Below are 18,970 nucleotides of genomic sequence, written 5' to 3' on the forward strand. Positions count from 1 at the left end.
ACAGCAAACTCTGGGAAATGCATCGACTCTCAAGAATTCTTTACAGGTGATACCAGAGTCACCAACCCGTTCTGGAGGCCCAGCAGAGGCGTTTCCAGGAGCCGGGTGTGGCTGTTATCGGAGCAGGAACAATACCCCGAGCTGACAGCTCCTCTCGCCTTTCAGCAGGAAAGAGCCGCCAGCTTCCTCATTGCCACTGCCCGGGCAGCCCCTGGAAGCTTCTGGGAACACCCGAACAATGAACTGGGAGCCACTGCCCTGGAACACGGAAGGTGCCACAGGAGCTCGAGTGAAAGGTCACCTTTGGTTTAATGCGAAGGGAGTCACTGCTCTTTGACTTCCTCCAGGGACAATAATAATAAATTAATAAAACCTCCTCAGCACAACAAAGGGTAGAGCTAAAGCAAGCCTGGGCTCATTCCACAGGTTCACATTTGCACCTTTGTTTCACCACACCTGGACACCACCAGCAGCAAACGGGCTCTTCACTCCTAATTCAAACACGGTAATCATCACATTTTTTAGACAGAAATACCAAGCTTTTTCCTGAATTCTTAACACATTCCAAGCAGTCACTGATGGCAGGGCTCTCCCCGATTGCTGGGAGGTGACAACAGCGGTGAGTTTCTGCGTTTGAGCTCCCTCCCCTCTTGTGACAACTGACCCAGGTTGTTCCAGCCTCTCCCTCTGCTGCCACTGCCAGAACAATGTTCTGCTGCCTTTCGTGAAGGCAGTGGATCAATAAACACGTGAAATGTGTAAAGAAATTCATGCCAGCATTTCATACCCTCCATTAGGCACTTGAATCAGCAAAGTCACAGCAGGCTCAGAGAGTTTTTTGGCATAATCCTTCTAAAAATGACTTTGCAAGAGCAAATGCAAACATTTCCCCCGTCTGAATGCATCACAGGCGTTCCACGGGGAAGGGGACGCTCCACTCCCCTCTGCCGAGGCTACAGAGATCCAGCACTGATCCCTCACCTGCCCAGCAGGATCCCCTCCTGTCTCACACTCCACCAGCTGCTGCAGTCTGCAGAGAGATGGGTGAAGTTCTCATTGTTTTCTTACTGCTGTTCCTTCTCCTCCAAAAAAACCCAACCAAATTTACAGCAAAAAAAAAGAACTTTAAATCTCAGAAGTCATTCCAATCACCTTATCTATATCTACATTCAGCCTTTTAACTGCTGATTACAAAGTATTTTTAAACTTTGTGTTTCGAAGAAAACCGATTTTTACCTCCAAAGAACACACCCAACCCCCACTTTTCTTTACACCTGCCATCAGTTTTGCTCACTAATATTTATATTTCTGCTTGATATTCAGGGAAACGTCCAGAGTGTTTTGCTTGCACTTAGCAGTGCCTGCAGCGAGAGGGAGGCTGATTCTAACAAATGAAATAATGAAGCCCAAAAGCACAGCAGGGAAGGGCTTTCTGGAACAGCATCAAGCCGCTGTCAAGAGTTAGTGAGAAGTATCTTTTAGCAGGAACAGCTGGGGGAGGTTTGAGGGAGCTGCTTGAACAGAAACACAGCGTGACACTGGCACGGAGAGAAGGGACTCCAGGACACGGAGCAGCAGCTCTCCCCTTCTGACGGATGTGAGGCTGGAACTGGTCGGTTTGACCTGACCTGGCTCGCTGTGACCTGAGCTCTGCTGACACCAACAATTCCAGCCTGCTGGGGCACGGGGTGGCTGCCAGCAGAGGGGCACCGCCACCTCTCAGTGCCCTCACAGGTGTGGGGAGGCACGATCCTCAGGGCAGGCAGGAAAACGGCGAGAGAGCCCAGAGGAGGAGGAGCTGCAGCCCTACCTGACCTCGTTTCACAAATAAGAGACTAAAAAAAATAAATCTCTGTCACATTAAAGTCATCACTTGTCCTTACAGGACTGTTACTTCCATGTGATTTTCAGTCATTCCCAGAAAAGGAAAGCAAGATACTTTATTTAGTGTCTAACTGCAAGAAACGGCAGTGAGTGATCCCTAAAAATAGGGATTTGTGCCAAGATTGTTCCTCTTGCAAGAGCTCCCTTTGGATTTGTCCCTAACACACTGAACTGACTGACTGCTTCCAGTGTGTAATGAAGATACGTGCAACAAAAGAAAACTTTGGGTTAAGGGAGTGAAATCCGTGTTTTCAGGTCAAATGCCAAAGGCTGAGTCTTTCTCTGAAGGCATAAAACGCAACTGCTGAATTATCTTCTGTGTTCACACCGGAGAATGTTTGGGACAGCAAATGTCACAGTGTTACCAAGAGAGTTCAATGCAGAGAATGGAAACAATCCAGCTGAAATAAACACTGGGAAACGTTATTTCTTTGTTTATTCAAGCAAACACAAAACTATCCATTGCAATCTCATCAGGTTTGTGTCACTTTCGTTTCTATTACTTTTTTTTTTTTTTTACCTTTTACCAAATCTTACCTCCCAGGTAGAACAATCACTTCCTTCTTTAAATAGTGTTAGAAAGCTTCAAAATAACAGCAGAGCTTATTGGAATGGACACATGGAAATACAAGCTGAAGAACAATATATATATATATATTTCACACTACATATATGTAAACATATTGAACCAAAAGTGGGAGAAGGCTTTCAGTTTTCCTTCTGGTTTTCCAGCAGGCAAGAGGCAGAATTTTAAGACCTCTAGAGCATTTGGAAATGCACAGTTTATTGGCTCAGGTTCTAGGAAAAAGGGATTTTTTTTTCTCTTTTATTTGTTGCAGTGTCCCGATTCCAACCTGAGCGCACACAGGGAGCCAGCACGGCATCAATGCTATCCCCTCCCAGAAGTGTGAGAGGTTAATAAATACCTGTGTGCCTCAGGTGGCAGGTTTGGGGACCAGAAGCGGGCAGAGCAACCAGGGGCTGTCCCTGACCCCCTGTCCTGAGGGGAAAGGGAACGCTGAGGTGATCCCTGACAAACTGCAACACTGAGGGGTTGTAGGCTGCAAAGGTGAAGTTCCAAACAGAGCTGTGGGGGCTGGAATTGCACCAGAACAAGTTCTTTGCGACATTATTGTCAAAGGCCATATTCAGGCCAGAAAATGGTAAGATTCAGTAAATACTGTTCACCTTTTAAAAAACCACCAGGAGCAGCTGAACGGCCTTTGTGCTTTCAACTCCCCTGTACCAACTCCTGCGCCGGCACTTTCAGATACTGGAACTGAACCTGCTGAGTCCATGCAAATCCTCCCCAGCCATTCCCAGCACTGCCTGAAGCTCCCCGTGAAGCCAGGAGAGTCGGTACAAACCTCAGCCCCGCCCGGGGGAAGCTTTACACGGGCTTTGTTCTGCACTCGGAGCTCATTCCCAGCCCAACCACAGACACTGACGTGCTGCTGATGCTCAATGGAAACAGCTGGGGATGGATGAGGAACGGTCAGATGAGAGATACCAAAATGTCAGACAGCCTACCGACTGTTGTTGCCATGAGATCCAACAGTCAACATCAGTCTGATAAGCTATCCGACAGGATGGTACAGCCATGGCATGGCACGACGCTGCAAACACAACAGGCTCCAACACAACACGCCTGGCTCCAGCCCTGCCTAACCTGGGCCAAGGAGCAGCCTAAGCTAAGCCCAGCAGGAGCTCAGCCACCTCCTGAGAACGCTAATTAGAAAGGCAAATTAATCCTTGGTGCTTACCCCCCCCAGGATAAAAATAAAAACCAATCGTTCACAAGTGATTAGGGCAATGCAGGTACAGCAGCAGAGGGGATTGATGCACTCAAGAGGGAAAAGAGCAGTTTTAAAAATCAATTCTGGTCTGTACATCTGAACTGGCACACGCTGATCATAACAAATCTGACTTTGAAAGCATGAGGTTAAAGGTTCTCTAAAGTTCTCTGCACCTTTACTGGGTAGACAAAAAATCTGTTTTCAGCTGGAATCTGAACTCTTCCCCCTCTCTTCTCCTCCACTGCCCAAAGCTCTGGGCTCAGGGGCAAACACCTGAGCAGAATTTAGGATAACCAATCTTGCTCTCTGTTTAAGCTATTTAAGCAGTGACTGTGCATCAAGCAAGGCACAGCCTTCCTCTTCCCTTTGCTAAGCAAGAAGTTCTGAAGAACAAAAAAAGAACAAAACTGAACAAAAAAAAGAACAAAGGATTTGAGCACCATTAGTGCAGGAAGGATGAGCAAACATGCACAGAGCATCCAAAAGTGACAGAGGAAAAGAAACAGCTTCAAAAGACTGACACAAGAAATTCTGGAATGATCATAAGATGACTTTATAAAGTTTTTATCTTAACTTCATTCTAAATATACAGAATAAAAAAATGTTGGCTTCAGCATTTTGACATCAACCATCTCTGCTAACACCACGGAGGGCGGCTTTTCCAGCGTGCAATGCAATGGGACACTGGGAATTCAGACGGAACAGCCTCACCATGAGGGACATGCAACAGTTTGTACCCGACCTGGACTCAGTTATTTACATTTTCATGGTCTTGAAACTTATGGAAAAAGCAAACCAGCCACCCTTCAAAAGAAAACGTTACCCTCAGGTCAGTCTGAACTTAAATCAGGAGATGGAGAGGATTAAATCATCAGTTTTGGAAGTAATTTGTGTGGACAACATTTGTGTTAAACTCCATTTAACACCCCATTGTCCATCCTGTAAAACACAACCCAGACTCGTGAAGCATTTACACCTTACCGTAACGTTTATAAGTTTGTCAGTCAAACCGTTGCTCCAATATCCAAATTACTTTCAAAATCAAAAAAAACCCAACTTGTTAAGAGTTGAAAATTGATGTTAAAATTTTTCCCCCCTTTGAATAATGCTGTTTTTTTAAACATATGAAAAGATGTGTCATTTTTCATGTCTGCCAAAACCCATCCTGAGGGGGTTTTTTCCCATTTTTTCCAAGCTCATTTGGTTTTTTCTTCCGAGTACATCTTCTGTTGCAGTCGCTTGGCATAACTCTGGGCCATGGAGTTGATTATAGATAAGATAAAATAACAAACCATGACAATCACCAATTTTTCAAATATCCAGGATAGCCAGTTTTCCCCCTGAAGAGACAAAACAGAAGGAGGAGGAGAACGAAGATTAGTGGACAGGACAACGGAGAGTTCTGGGTGAAAGGGGAAAGCCTGACCGTGTTTTCATTCTGCAATAATGGAATTAAAAGCAGGAACCGAGAGCGAGCTGACAGGATTCCTGCAGGTCCCTCCGCAAAGCCGACTTCAGTCCCTTGAAGGACAATGCAGGGGGAGCTGCCAAATGCACTGGCGGGCAGATGACGAATCCCTGCTCCTTCCCAGGGTGCTCCCAAAGTGATTTATTATTCCCAGTATTGTTTGGGCTTGGCTAAATGATTTGCGGAGCTCAGAATGAGCAGCCTCTCTGCCTGTCACTCCCTGTCACGTTCCTCTCACGAAGAAAACAATCAGGTCATCGGTTAACAATGTGGGTTTTTTCCTAAATTGCCTTTGCTGGGTTATCTCCCCATTAGGATCCCTCTTTGGTGTCGCTGGAAGTTGCGGGGCCACTCGCAGCGTTTTTCAGGGGAGCCCTCGAGTTGTGTTTTTTGTCAAAGGAGGGCAGCAATGCTCTGCTCACAAATCCCTGCCCAGAAATCAGTGCACGTTTCCTGACTGCTGCCCGAGCCTCCCCAGCGCCGGCTCTTCTGTGGTAAGAGATGGGCAAAGGGACATTTCCAACAGCTCCAAGTACTGCACGTGAAATAGGAGTTGGATTCGGGGGTTTGATCTCAAAATGCCTCAGCAACCTAAAGAATTTCATGTCAAAGCTGCTCTGTCCCATTGAAAATTCAGGGTAAGTTTTTAAAAATACTTCTTAATTTTTTTAAATACTTTTTTCTGTCTCAAAGGACACTTCTACTCCTCGTACCTGCTCCAAACACTGTAATTTCTTTTCCTTTCAAAGACTAAAGGCTTGGGGATTTTATTTCTCTTACTGTCCACTGAGCCACAGATCCCACCGGCTTCTGAAGCATCGGTGCTGCCTAGTTTGTTACTACTTCATGTGAAAAGGCAAATCTTTTCTCCTTAAATTTAACTTTCCAAAGAGGCAGCGAATGCAGAGGCAAGACAAGCCACCGGTTTTGATTTATACTTTCTTTTATCCTCTAAAGGATTTAAATCCAGTAGCGCACAATTAATATTTTGAACTCCCAGGCTGCTTTTAAAATGGAATTTTTATCTATTCCCTGGGTCGGTGCAGATCATTGAAAAACAGAATGGAGAGTTCTGTTTGTAAAAACTACAAGTCTAAGACAGGCAGGGAACAGAAAGGTGAGCCGGGGAGGGAGGGAGGCAGAGAGAGTCTTACCTGTGGCACAGCACTGTCGGATTTGTGGTGAAGTTTTATCCTCTGAGCTTCCAAATATTCTTGAAATGGCTTCTGAAGAGAAGGACCTATACTCGGAATAGCACTGATGGAAAGTTCATCCCAGAGAACAAGACAAAATAGGGGAGAAAAAAAAAAAAAAAAGAAAAACATTTTTTTTTTTTAAAACTTACCACTTTACCTAATCAGAACAAAGTTCAGGCTGAGCCACAGCTCAGCGGGGAACTCGAAGCTACTCGAGAAAACAGAAATAAACCACATTTCATCTTTTGATCTGATACTTCGGGAGGGATGCATTTCCCCAGATCCTCAAAAAGCGCTTCAAAAGAAAAATATTTCTGAGCAAGGCAGCGCTGGGATGAGGAGGAAGCCGTGAGCCGGAGCATTTCCTGGGAGGCAGCAGCGCTGAGAACCCAATGAATGACTTCGGAGAAGTCCCACATTTATCAGCGGCAGTTCCTGTAAGAACTGGTTTGAACCGATTAATGAGGAAATGACTGGGGCTTGTGTCATCCCTCGGTTAAAAAAGAAACTGCTCGGCCCAAGCCTCGCCCCCTCTCCCGCACGGAGCCGGCCCCTCAGCCCGGCCAAGTCCTTTTTAGGACAATCCGTGCGTCATCCCTTCCCAAAAAGAATGCGGGAGCGATCCTGGAGCGCCTCCCCCGAGCCGGGATTAACAAAGGAACAAAGGAGCGGCTCCGAGCCCTGCCCCGGCCCGGGCCCGGCTCTGTGGGCTCGCACAAAGCCCCGCAAACATCTCCGTCCTAAAGCTGCAAACGTCCCGGCTGCGAATGGCACCGCCCTCGGCTCTGCTGAAATCCTGCTTAGCAGAGACCCAAACCCCTGTCAGAACGGTCACAACCCTGCAAAACCTCCCCAAATTCAAATACAAATTCTAAATGATCAGCAGCAACCCCCCGGCCTGAGCCGTGAGGGGAGAACATTCCCGAAGTTGGATCCACCCCATCCCAACTCCTCATTACTGAGCACTTGAATTGCAAAGAGAAGGGAGATTCTCATTTTTGTTTAATTTTAAAGAAATCACTGTGTTCTTCTACATTATAAAACTCCCAAATTCAAATATAAATTCTAAATGATCAGCAGCAACCCCCCGGCCTAAGCTGTGAGGGGAGAACATTCCCGAAGTTGGATCCACCCCATCCCAACTCCTCATTACTGAGCACTTGAATTGCAAAGAGAAGGGAGATTTTTGTTTAATTTTAAAGACATCACTGTGGTCTTCTACATTAAAGAACTCACCTAAACGTTGATTATTTGGTTGTATTAAACCCACCACTCCTGCTGCTACTCCAAGGAAGGTTTAGTAAAACCCTTCAGACCCAAGCTGCACCAGGTGTACATCCAAGGAGCTGGACATTGTCCACCTCCCTCCCAGTGGCTCCAACCATTCCCCTCAGCCTCCTGATCTGACACAAAATTCCCTTTTCCAGGCTGAAGCCCAATTAAAAAATAACAGCTTTCTAATTTTAGGAATTTCTGAAAAGCACGAAACAAAGTGTCTCATTCTCCTCCAGTAAATCTATTTATTTCCTTCATGGCCAGGGGCAAAGGAGGTTTTCTGAACCCATTTCCCAGCAAAAGATCGCTTCCCCCGTGATTCACCACCGGGTGAGGAAATTCTGTGCCCGGACTGGTAAAAATTCTGGGAAAAAAAAAAAAAAAAAAAAAAAAAGAACCAACAACAACAAAAAAAACAACCTGTGGAGCCCAAAGCACGTCCCTTCTCCATTTTACACAAGATGTGTCAAGGTCCCAAAGCGTTCCCGGTGTTCCAGAGGTGGCTCAGCACTGACTGCTCCTGGGAAAAGCTCTCCCAGGGACTGCGGGACGAGTCACGCTCCCAACGCTGAGGGACATCTTGAGGTCTCTTTTCTTTCTCTAACAATCCTTGGGAGCCCTGAAGAGCGACTGCAAGGTAATGGTTTACTTTTGAACTTCTGCATGATTATGAAATGAGGAATATTTAAATGATGAGGGATCAATGATTAACAGGGTGGTGTTCGAATGACTCCGCTCCTCACCGAAAGCTGAACTCGGTCAGGCCCCAAATTGAATTAAACACAGAACAAAGGCATCAAACCCAAGTTGAGAGGCTTCAGGAGCTCCTGGTGCATCAAAACAATATTTAAAAAAAGTTCTCGCTAAATAATTCCCTTTTTATTTCCCTTTCTGGGCAGGACTGTTAGTTAAGTGCACAAAATTAATTTTATCAAAGCAATTTTGAAGAACTGAGAGATCCTAAATGCAAGGACCTCAGATCCTACTTTTTGTACATTTGTAAAGACTTTAATTCTTAAAAAAAAAGTGCACAGATTTAAATAAGAAATAAAAAAAACAGAGGAAAACCTACAAAATGAGGAATCCACATGAAATTCTTGAAATCCCTTCTCGGCAGCACAGTATTAGTTACTGGTGCTTTTTTGGACAAAATTAAATCATTTAATCACTCAGTTATGTGCCACCTGATATCCAAAGGCATAATCTTAAATCTAAAAAATCCTTAAAATAATTTAATGTAATTAGAGTGAAGTGAATTCTGTGTCCCTGCAAAGCTCAGAGATCCCTCGGTGCTGATCCGAGGAGGAGGAGGAGGAAAATTTGGGATGAATTTTGTGGGATCGGGGTGGGACCAGGCAGGGCCAAATCTGCATCACAATTCCTGCACTCAGCACCTCCAAAAAACCGCAAATTTCACAGCACTGGAGAAGGAGACGCTGGAAGATAACCCCGGAATAATCCAAACACAATTCCCTGTGTGTGCCTTCCTTCGGGAATCAAACCCATTGTCTTGGAAATCGAGAATATGGAAGGGGAAATTCTGATTCAGAAGTTGCTTTAGAAACTCTTAATGTTAAATATTAAAGTTTTGTTTGGATTCATTCTGATTCTCTGCTGAATTTTAATGCTTCACAGGGAATTAAAATTGAGAACAAGCTCCCCAAAACTGCAGTGACCCTTGGAAATCCTAAATTCACTGAAATCCTTACATTTCAGCCAAAACCAGGATTTCCATTCTAACGCTACAGCAAAAACACCCAGTAAAATTTTGGATTCACTGAAAAAACCCTCTTGGTGCCTGTTTTCAGAACAATGGTATTTGTAATTAAACAGACACACTTTTTTTTTTTTTTAAATTCAGAGTTACAATTTCTATCCAAAAGACAAATTTTAAAGCTCTTTTTCCAAAAAATAAAACAGAACTCCCCATCTGTTTGAAGAGCCACATGACAGAGATTCAGCAAAGTTGCTCAAGGATTATTTTAAAAATTACACCAAGAACCTGCAGAGCCTGACTCCAAAAACTTCCAGTCCAGTTACAGCAAATCTGAGTTTAAATTTATTAATTTGCTTTTCCAAGAACAACTGTCAACAGTTGCACCTCAAATGCCTTTCACTGGTCGTTAAATGATTTTTGGGAAACTTTAAATCTTTTTAACAGAATCTTTGGAAGTACAGAAAGATTTTCCTCAAAGGATGAAGCACCCAGGAGAGAAAAAATTGTATTTTCCAAATACAATTCCAAAAAGTAGGAAGTTGTTTGATATTCCAGTCATCTGCATTTTCACTAATATTAAAAACACTTATTTATAACTACTTAATTATGATATTTGCACTTCTGAAGGGTGAAATTTTATCTTACAAAGTCTTTAGGAGCATGGGTGGCTCTTGAGTGACTGAAATCTCTCAGGTTGTGCTTTGAGAGGTTGGGAACACTCTGGGAATTAATTCCAACTCTGCTAAATCCTGAATTACAGCTCTCTAGCTAATGTCCCTTAGCGTCAATGCACCAATATCTCACAAAAAATCTGTCACACCGTAAGTTAGGATATAAAATTCCCAGTTTATCAAAGCGCATGTGGATATTTGTTCATTTTTTCCAAAAAAGAAATGTTAAAATTCACAGGTGTTTTTCAAAAAAGAAGCTGCCACTGTAGACTCTAATTTTGGGAACAAAACCATGGGATTTTTCATGAATGAAAATTCGAAAGTTGATGGAAGTTTCCCATTTATTAGAGGCCTCGAACACCAAGTGATGCTGAAGCAGCTGATTAATAACCCTGAGCTGTTCCTAAACTCATCCTGATGGAATTAAAAATGTGAACGAGCCCTGAGTCTGAGCCCTGTGAACAACTGGGATCCATCCCCAGTGGGATGCTCAGGAAACTGGGAGCACTGGGGTGGGGGGGGGGGGGTCACAAACACGGGAGTTTATTAAATCTGATTTAATTTAATCACAGAAATCCTAACCTGGAGGGAAACCAGAGCCCCGGGGGGGAACAGAAGGTGCAAGCAAGGCTGGACACACCTTGGGGAAGGTGATGCAATATTGAGTCACGGCCCCGCTTTATGGATAATCCCTCCAATATCCACAGCCCTCAGCCTGGAAAATCCCTTTCCCTCAGACTCCACACACCCGGGGCAAACACCGGCAGGTTTTGCCCAGATTTGGCTTTTTGGGGCTGAAACGGCCAGAGAAAAACATCCTTTGGGAAATGGCACCACAATTCCAAATGGAGACAACGGGGGAAGAGCTCTGACACAGGAGCAGCAAATCCCCTGCCCAAGGCCAGGGATTATCTGCTGCTGCAGGAAAGGGAGGGAAGTGGCACCAAGGATCCCACAAAGAAAGGGAACGTGCTGGGATGGGCTCCTCCCTGCCCGGACCTTCTGCTCTTTTTAAAACATTTATTTCAATTGGGCTAATGACTGCCAGGCCAGAGGGGGAAAGCAAAAGCTTTCACCTTCCCAACATTTATGGAAAACATCATTAAACAATCCCACCAACACCAATTGTATGAGATTCCTGTCTCTCCACTGCCCTGTGAGAACACAAGAAAAATCCATCCTGCGGCTCCAAAGCAATCAAACATTTAGGAACAGGCACCGAATTCGGGTATTTTATTATTTAGGGTATTTTAGCCACCCCACCCTCAGAAGTTTCACTCCAGCATGGTGATACTGACTTCTTTGGAAGTCTGCTATTTTAAAAACCATTGAAAAATAGATTCCAGTGGAAATAATTTTATGCCACTGGTCAATCAGCAAAGCTGATTCATTTGCATAACGTGTCCCTTGTCTCAACAGGGCACCTTTCTTCCTGTGAGCCCTCTGAGCCTTCAATGGTTAATTTTTTTCCAGACAGTGATCTAAACTGGCTCAACGGTTAGTATTTTAATGAGCTGTCATTTCCTGTGCTGATAAAGATTCTCACAGTATTTAAACCATCCATTTCCCCGAGGCTCCACCACCAGCAGGACCCTGCAGTGACTCAGAGGGGCTCAGCCTGAGCCTGACTCAGCCCTGGGAGCTGGGGCTGCCCAAAACCTGGCTTAGGGAAACCTGGAGCTGTGAGCTGCCCAAAACCTGGGTTAGGCTTAGGGAAACCTGGGGCTGCTCAAAACCTGAATCCTGGGAGCTGAGATTGCCCAAAACCTGAATCCTAGGAGCTGCGATATCCCAAAACCTGGATCCTGGGGGCTTCCCAAAGCTGGATTAGCTTTAGGAAAACCTGGGGCTGCTCACAACCTGGATCCTGGGAGCTGAGATATCCCAAAACCTGAATGCTGGGGCTTCCCAAAGCTGGACCCAGCTCCCTTTCCAGCCCAACCTGAGCTCCCCAGCCCCTGAGGAGCAACCAGAGCCCCCAGCTCCCACCACCACCCCCGGCCTCAGCACAGCTCTGGAGCTGAGCTGTTTCCTGAGCCCAGAGCTCTAAATTGTAGAAAATCAATCTGGTTTATGGTCAGGATCAACAGGAAGGTTTTGGGGTTAAAAGGCTCCTTGGCAGCTTCATTTGCTTTATGAGATGAGGAAAGGAAAGATCTTGGTGGAGGTTACAAAGCTCAAATGGGCCCAGGTTTGACGTGGTTTCCACCTGAGCCACGCTCCAGTGCCCAGGCAGCCCGGGAGGCTCCAGGGCTTTCTTCCTTGGGACATTCTGTTATGTTAAATTAATGCTTTCAAAATCAGCAATTGCAACATCTCTGACCTGCCCGTCCTTAGCTCTGCTCACTGCTGCTCTTTGGAATGAAACTTCTGCTTGCTTTTTAAAGATTCTTCTTTTTTTAAAAAAAAAAAACTCAATTTAGGGAAAAAGCCCTTGCTTATTCAGAGTTAAATCCTTCAAGCCATTTGCAAATAAACTCTTCTAATTCTGTAGTGATCCACTGGAAAGCTTTCAACACCAAAGCTCCTCAAGTTTCAGCCACATCTGTGTCCCTTTTGGGGCACTGAAGCCATTTTTGTGTGGAGCTGCTCTGTTGTGCTCAGGACACATCCCCCAGGTTTCTGATGTACCTGTGGCAGGAAAGTTGTTGAGTTTTGAACCACCAGTGGCAGGGGGATTGGCTTAACCTTCCAAAATTCCTCCCAGGAGGTTGTGAAGCCACTCTCTTCCCACCCCAGGACAAGATTGCTGGTTGCCCCTTCATCACTCCTTGTCTTGTGTTCCAAAGAAATAACCTCAACCTGTATTGTAAATTATTTTTGACTTAAAAAAAACCCCAACAATCTTTAAGCAAACTTTCCAGTTACCTCAGTCACCATGATCTCACTCGTGCTTTTTTGGTGAAAGGAACACCACGCTCCCTTTACCAGCATCAACTGAGATTAAGTTGTAAGCAAAGAATTATGGCACAAGAAATAGCAGCAAACTGGTTTGTCCAGGCAACATTTCCAGTACCTGTGACCAAAAAACTGCTTTTCTTTCAGCTGTGCAATCACTCACACTGCCCTGCAGAGCTGGGAAGGGTGGAAAGCCGTTCCACAAACCCCACAGGGTTAAGGACACCGCAGGAGTTGATGGTTTTGGGTGGATTTTGCAGTTTGTTGGATTCTCAGAGGTAAAAGCCACGAGAAGGGACTTAAAAATCCAAGTAGCAAAATCTCACCGGCTTCTGTTTTAACTCCAAATCAATTTACTCACTGCATTAACCGAATAATAACTGAATTAACTAATAATTAACTAAATCGATGAGTCTTTCAGAAGTAACAAGGGATCAGAGAGGCTGCGGCTGCCTCACCCCTGCAGTGGCCCAGGCCAGGCTGGACAGGGATGGAGCAGCCTGGGACAGAGGAAGGTGTGGGATGGGACTGGATGAGCTTTAGGATCCCTCCCAACCCAAACCATGCTGGGATTCTGATTCACAGATAGGAATTCTCTGCTTTTGCTGCAGGATCCACCCCTGGACCTGAGCACCTCTTGCAGGAACAATCCCAGACACTGCAGCCCAGTTCAGCACTAACCACAGCCAGAGGGAATCTGTGCAGCGTGGGATTTCTCCTAAAAAATGTCGATTTTTTTCTTTTTCTTTCTAATAATTTCTCACTAGAATGGATGGCCACAGTTTAGTGGATGCTGTCTGCTTTGAGAACTACTTCTTCAGTAGTTTTCTGGGAATTCTTAATCCACATTTAAAACTTCCCCTTCCCAGAAAGCATCATCCTGCTCTGAAGCACGGCGTGACTTCACAAACAGCCCTGCAGCTGCAGGTAAAAAACAGGAATGGAAAGACTGAGGAGCCAAAAACCCCCACAGCACACAGGAGAATGGAATACTTGAATAAAATCAGCAAGAAACTCTTGTTGAAGTGACAGAACACAGAACTCCAGAGCATCCTCCCTCACCAAAGCTCAGGGAGGTGACACAGCCTGGCGAGAGAGGATCCTCTCCCAGCACTGAGGCTGGAGCAAAACAGCTCAGAGCAGGAACTGCTGGAATTTGGTAATTCCCAGCCCCACTGAGTTCCAGCACCTCTGGAAATCCTCCTCAGCTTGGATTTCCACCTCCAACACCAGCTTATCTCCCTCACTCCCAACATTGCCACCACTCACCCTCTGCCCTGTTTTTGTTCTCCAGCTCCCAACAAAAAATTCCACAAAAATTTAAAGTTTTCTGCAAACAGCTTCTTAATTTCCTGCCATGTTTTCTTTTCCGTTCCCTTTTTTATGTAATGAATAGAAAAAGTATTTTATGATCTGTTTGTAATGGAGACCTAGACAAAACTGTAAAATCAAATTAAATTATATTAAGGCAGCCTGGTTGTGACAGGCTCAGTGAGGGACCCAGCAGCATCCAGTGACAATAAAGAACAAGGTCTGCACATGAATAAGTTTTGCTTTTTGACTAAAAATCACAAAATTGTCAATAAAATCTGCCTGGCTTATAAAATCAGATAGTCTCAGACTTTATCTCACGACTTAATCTCCTGTCTAGGTTCCATTTATCCTGGATATCAGTATGTTCATTATTTTCAGCTATTGTGCTCAGATATTTCCTATTGTTTAACAGCAACAGCCCAGACAAAGAAAGCCTAAAAGTCATTGTGGTGGATTGAATTTGATTAAAATAAAGTTACTGACCATTAAACAGAGCTCTGTTTTAATTCAATAATAGGGCTTTTAGAGCAAGGTATTGTTTAACATGTTTGAGGCTCCCCTCTAACAAAAATTGATGAGGTAATGCTGGAGACAGCTTGAGAAAAGTCAAGGATACCGGGACATTCCAAAAATCTCACTGTCTCCCAGGAACATTTTTTAACTCTGACATCAACCCTCCAATAAAACCCGAATCCAGCAGAGCTCCTGTGAATGCATTCGAAGTAATTCAATGCAAAATTATCTCCAAGACAGATGAAGTAGGAAAAATCTACTGGGTTTGGCTCAAAGCATCCACAGGAGAGTAAATCCTTGGAAATGTACCTGAGCTAGGGGCAGATCAAACTGTCTGGAGTGACTGATGCTGAGAAAAACTCAGGATGTTTAAAAGAAACCACATTTCTCTCCCTCTCCCTCCCTTTTTTTTTAAAATAATGTTCACAGCAATGAATTAATTTTGAGTTTTGGTACAGAGCAGATGCTCGAGCAGAAGATCAGGAATAATAAAGCCAGGATTTGTTTCATCTGTGAAATGCCCTGCAAGGTTCTTCTGACATTCCTTTTCTTTGTACAGCATCACTGCTGGGAGTTTTGTTTTAAAAGGAATTATTTCCAGACATTCCTCCCCTGAAACTTTTCTTGAGGAGCGTGGCTTTTATATGAAAATAAGCATTACACTTTGGGCAGCCAAATATCCATTTATATCCATTTGCCCCAGAGAAGAAACCCTGGAAAAGCAGGAACACCTTAAAATTTATTTTATGGATTTAAATTAGGTTGGATTAATTTTAGTTTAAAAAAAACAAACCAAACCTTCTCAAAATCAGGACACTTTATCCATTTCTACCAAATTTAGCAGAATGGGGACCAAGCTCCACACTCCAAATTTCTCATTCTGATGTTTTAGGAGCGATTTGATCTTGTAAATGTATAAGGTGCTTCCTTAAGTTAAGGAGGATGTTTATTGTGAACCTGGAACATAAAATCTCAGGGTTTTTTATACGGAATCACAGAATTCTATGATTTTTTTCCCTATAAATATAATTTTCTATAAAATTTTTGGTGGTTTTTTTGTTTGTTTGTTTGGGGTTTTGTTGTTTGGGTTTTTTTTTTGCCCCAGGATCCCACTACACCACTGCAGAAATCCCTGGGCAAACATCCCACCTGCAGCTCGGAATGCAGGAATCTGTGAGTGGAAGAGCTGAATCCTGCTTTGGGGTGAAGGTTCAGCGCTGATCCCACAACCCTGAGCCTCAGAGCCAGCAAAATTCCCCAAGGACTGGGGGAAGGAAGGAGCTGCAAGTGAGCCCTAAACCCCGTGTGGGGCAAAGCCTGAACAAAGCACAACCTCAGCACATCTGAGCTGCCTCCTCCAGTATTTTTCCACTTAATGGGTGCAGGTATTAATTACTGAGCTGGGGAATTACTCACCCGATGAGGGCCACCATCTGCTCCACGATGTGTTTGCTGAAGGTGATGATAACGAAGAGTTTCTGTGGGAAGGAAAAGAGCAGTCACAGAAAGGCTGGAGCCCAGATAATGGGGGACACTCTGTGCTCCTTCACAGCTCCTGCCCGGCTTTCCCTCCTCTCCTCTTTATTTTCCAATGTTCTCCTCAGAAAAAGGCAGGAGAGAAAAAAAAAGCTGTTCACTTTCAGCCTGTGTTTTCTCACAGTTTGCGTTTCTGGCCGTGTTTTTGTAGCCTGGTGCTGCCCATTCTCATCCTCCCCAAACTCCCATTCCCAGAAGCTCAAGGTCACTTTACTCTGTCAACAATGTTTGAATGGAAAAACAGCCAGAGAAATTCAGTCCCTCACACAAAGTGGCCTTCCAGATCACAGAGGGGAAAACGAACGTGGTTTAGCCCCCTGATTCAGGAAGAAACAACAAAAAAATACTCAGTGAAGAGCAAAGAAGAAAGAGCCTGTGGGCACCTGTGGCACTGGTAAAACACATTCCTAACCCTAATCCAAAATATATCCAAAAACTCTTCATCAAAACAACTGCTCAGAGTAATATTAAATATGAGAATCGAACCTAGCAAGTTTTACACCTAAATAAAAAAATCAAACCTGTAGCCATGAAGCTATAATTCCAAATATAATATTCAATCGTAATAACAGTGATTCAACATATTAAAGGACAAACTTCAAATAAAATTTCAACCTTACAAGAAAAAAGTCCATGATTTAGCTGATATAATTTTACAAAACAGAAAAACCTCTTAATTTCCTGCTAACCACAAAATCATTAACACTAGTTGTTGTTCTTACGCAAATCAGAATGAAAAAAAGAAATTAAATTGACATAATTTTAGTCAGGGGGTCATGTAAAAGGATGGCCACTGCACCAGTCACTCACTTCCTGTCTGAACATTGCATTAAAAGCCTTTTCCATGACTCTCACATTTCCTAAATTCCAAGTCCAGCCAGATCACTCCAAAAAATCAAGGCTATTGCACAAGGGTGTGCTTGAAAAAGAGAATTCTAAATGCTGAGCCTATTACAAAATCAGATGATTTACCAACTGTCCGAGGCGCTGGGAAATGTTTTTTCACTTACATGGGATCTGAGTGGGGAACACTATAAATTACACAGTGCTCTGTGGTAGCTGAACAAGGCAATTAAAATAATAAAAGGAATATTGATCTAATATTGTGTCACTTTTCTGTGCTGCCAGAACACATTTTAGCAACACACGGATTTAAAAGCAGAAGAAAATTCAGATAATACAAAAAAAAAAAAGTGTGGAGAAAAAGCTGTTCTATCCCAAGAAATGGAAGAATTTCCAAATCTATTTATTGTCCTCTGCTTAAGCACTGGGCAAAATAAAATAACCATTTAAAACACCACGGGAAGAAAAAAGCTGGTGTTTAGGGCAAAATAAAGATTTTAAAGCAGCTCGATGAGGCTGTAACACGAATTATTTTGTACCAAAAGCTTCTGCTATTTTGATGGGAGTCACAGCAGAGATTTCCAAACAACAGAGGCACAGGCGCTGCAAAAACCCAAACTCAGCTGAAAACATCCCAAACAGAGCGACGTAGTTCATGCTACAGCGCTGACCACACCAGCAGATCCTCCAGGGAATCCAAACTTCATCTCTCCTTGGACCAGGGTGACGCATTTACGAGCAAAACTCAACGTTTTGTGAAAACAACGGGATTGTCAAACTCAGCACATCTGGCACGGCCCTGAGCGAGCGGGAGAAACGGGGCCCACCAAAGGCACGAGACACCAAAACCATCGCTGCCCCGGCCCCCGAAACTGCGGCAAATCCGCCCAAACCGGGCTGGCCCAGGCCCACGGGGCTCACTGGGGTTTTCTCACCGAGCTAAAAAGGGCATTTCAAAGTGCAAATGAGCGTTTGTTACCAAAAAGGCGAGTTCACGGCGAGTGGCAGTCTGCTAAAGGCCGTAGGTAAATACCTTGGCTAACCACCAATTTCCTGAGCGGGTCAGCAGCTATAAATTACTCACTTGCCTCAGTTCGGAGGAGCCCAGCAGCTCCTTTATTGTAAATCCCTCGCACCAAATTAATTTCCATTACTTCAGGTCGGGCAAGGAGACTCCAGGATTCGTTCCCAAGGAACACAGGCAGGGAAAGAACGGAAGGTTTCACCCCCTCCAGCCCCGAGGGAAGGGCAGCACTTGCCTGGATGTGCATTTTAATCACGGCTTTTCCAATCAGGGTTGCACCGAAGAAGGTCCAGAAGGGAACCAGAAAGTGGCCACAGGTTATCCCAGCCAGGTCAAACAGGGGGTTTGGGATCTGTGGAGGGCGAGGGAGAGAGGTTCGTGAATTCCAGCGCACATTGGATGGACAGGAACACGACAGACTCTGAAATTTTGAAAAATGAACATTTTCCCCTTCTCCAGCTTGATCCAAAACTCTTGTGTCTTGATAATTACAAAAACGTTGATGTCGCACCACATAACTTAAGTCTCTGGGATTCAGCTAGACGATGTCCCAGACAATTCCATTCCCATGGTCCCTCCTTACCCCTGGATCCTGAAAAAAGCTAACGAAAAGTTTTCCATGTGAAATGCACAGAAACCACAGCAAAGCCATTTTGAGTGATTTATCAAACTTTCTCTCTGACAAGCACATCACTCTTGGAAGTCAGACTTCCAACTGATCCCCAGTGATTTCCAGCTGAGAAACTACGGGCATTTATAGTCATATGTATCCAGTTTAAAAGCACTGATTAGATTTTATTAAGCATATGCATTTCATTTAAAATTAAAAGAATTT

The 18,970-nt window shown here is 44.3% G+C and overlaps 1 protein-coding gene across 4 annotated transcripts in view; it reads right to left on the minus strand.

The window, feature by feature from the left end:
* Nucleotides 1-4,209: 4,209 nt before the first annotated feature.
* VMP1 (vacuole membrane protein 1) overlaps nucleotides 4,210-18,970 on the minus strand; it is a 59,985-nt gene continuing 45,224 nt past the window's right edge. For all 4 annotated transcript variants that reach the window (XM_040082211.2, XM_040082212.2, XM_040082209.2 and 1 more), the window contains 4 exons: nucleotides 18,371-18,487; nucleotides 16,149-16,210; nucleotides 6,303-6,405; nucleotides 4,210-5,020 (listed from right to left, as the gene is read on the minus strand). In XM_040082211.2, the coding sequence (XP_039938145.1) occupies nucleotides 4,877-5,020; nucleotides 6,303-6,405; nucleotides 16,149-16,210; nucleotides 18,371-18,487 (426 nt within the window). In that variant the 3' untranslated portion in view covers nucleotides 4,210-4,876. The remainder of the gene's footprint in view (nucleotides 5,021-6,302; nucleotides 6,406-16,148; nucleotides 16,211-18,370; nucleotides 18,488-18,970) is intronic.

Source organism: Hirundo rustica, chromosome 19 (assembly GCF_015227805.2).
Source record: "Hirundo rustica isolate bHirRus1 chromosome 19, bHirRus1.pri.v3, whole genome shotgun sequence".
Lineage (NCBI taxonomy): Eukaryota > Metazoa > Chordata > Aves > Passeriformes > Hirundinidae > Hirundo > Hirundo rustica.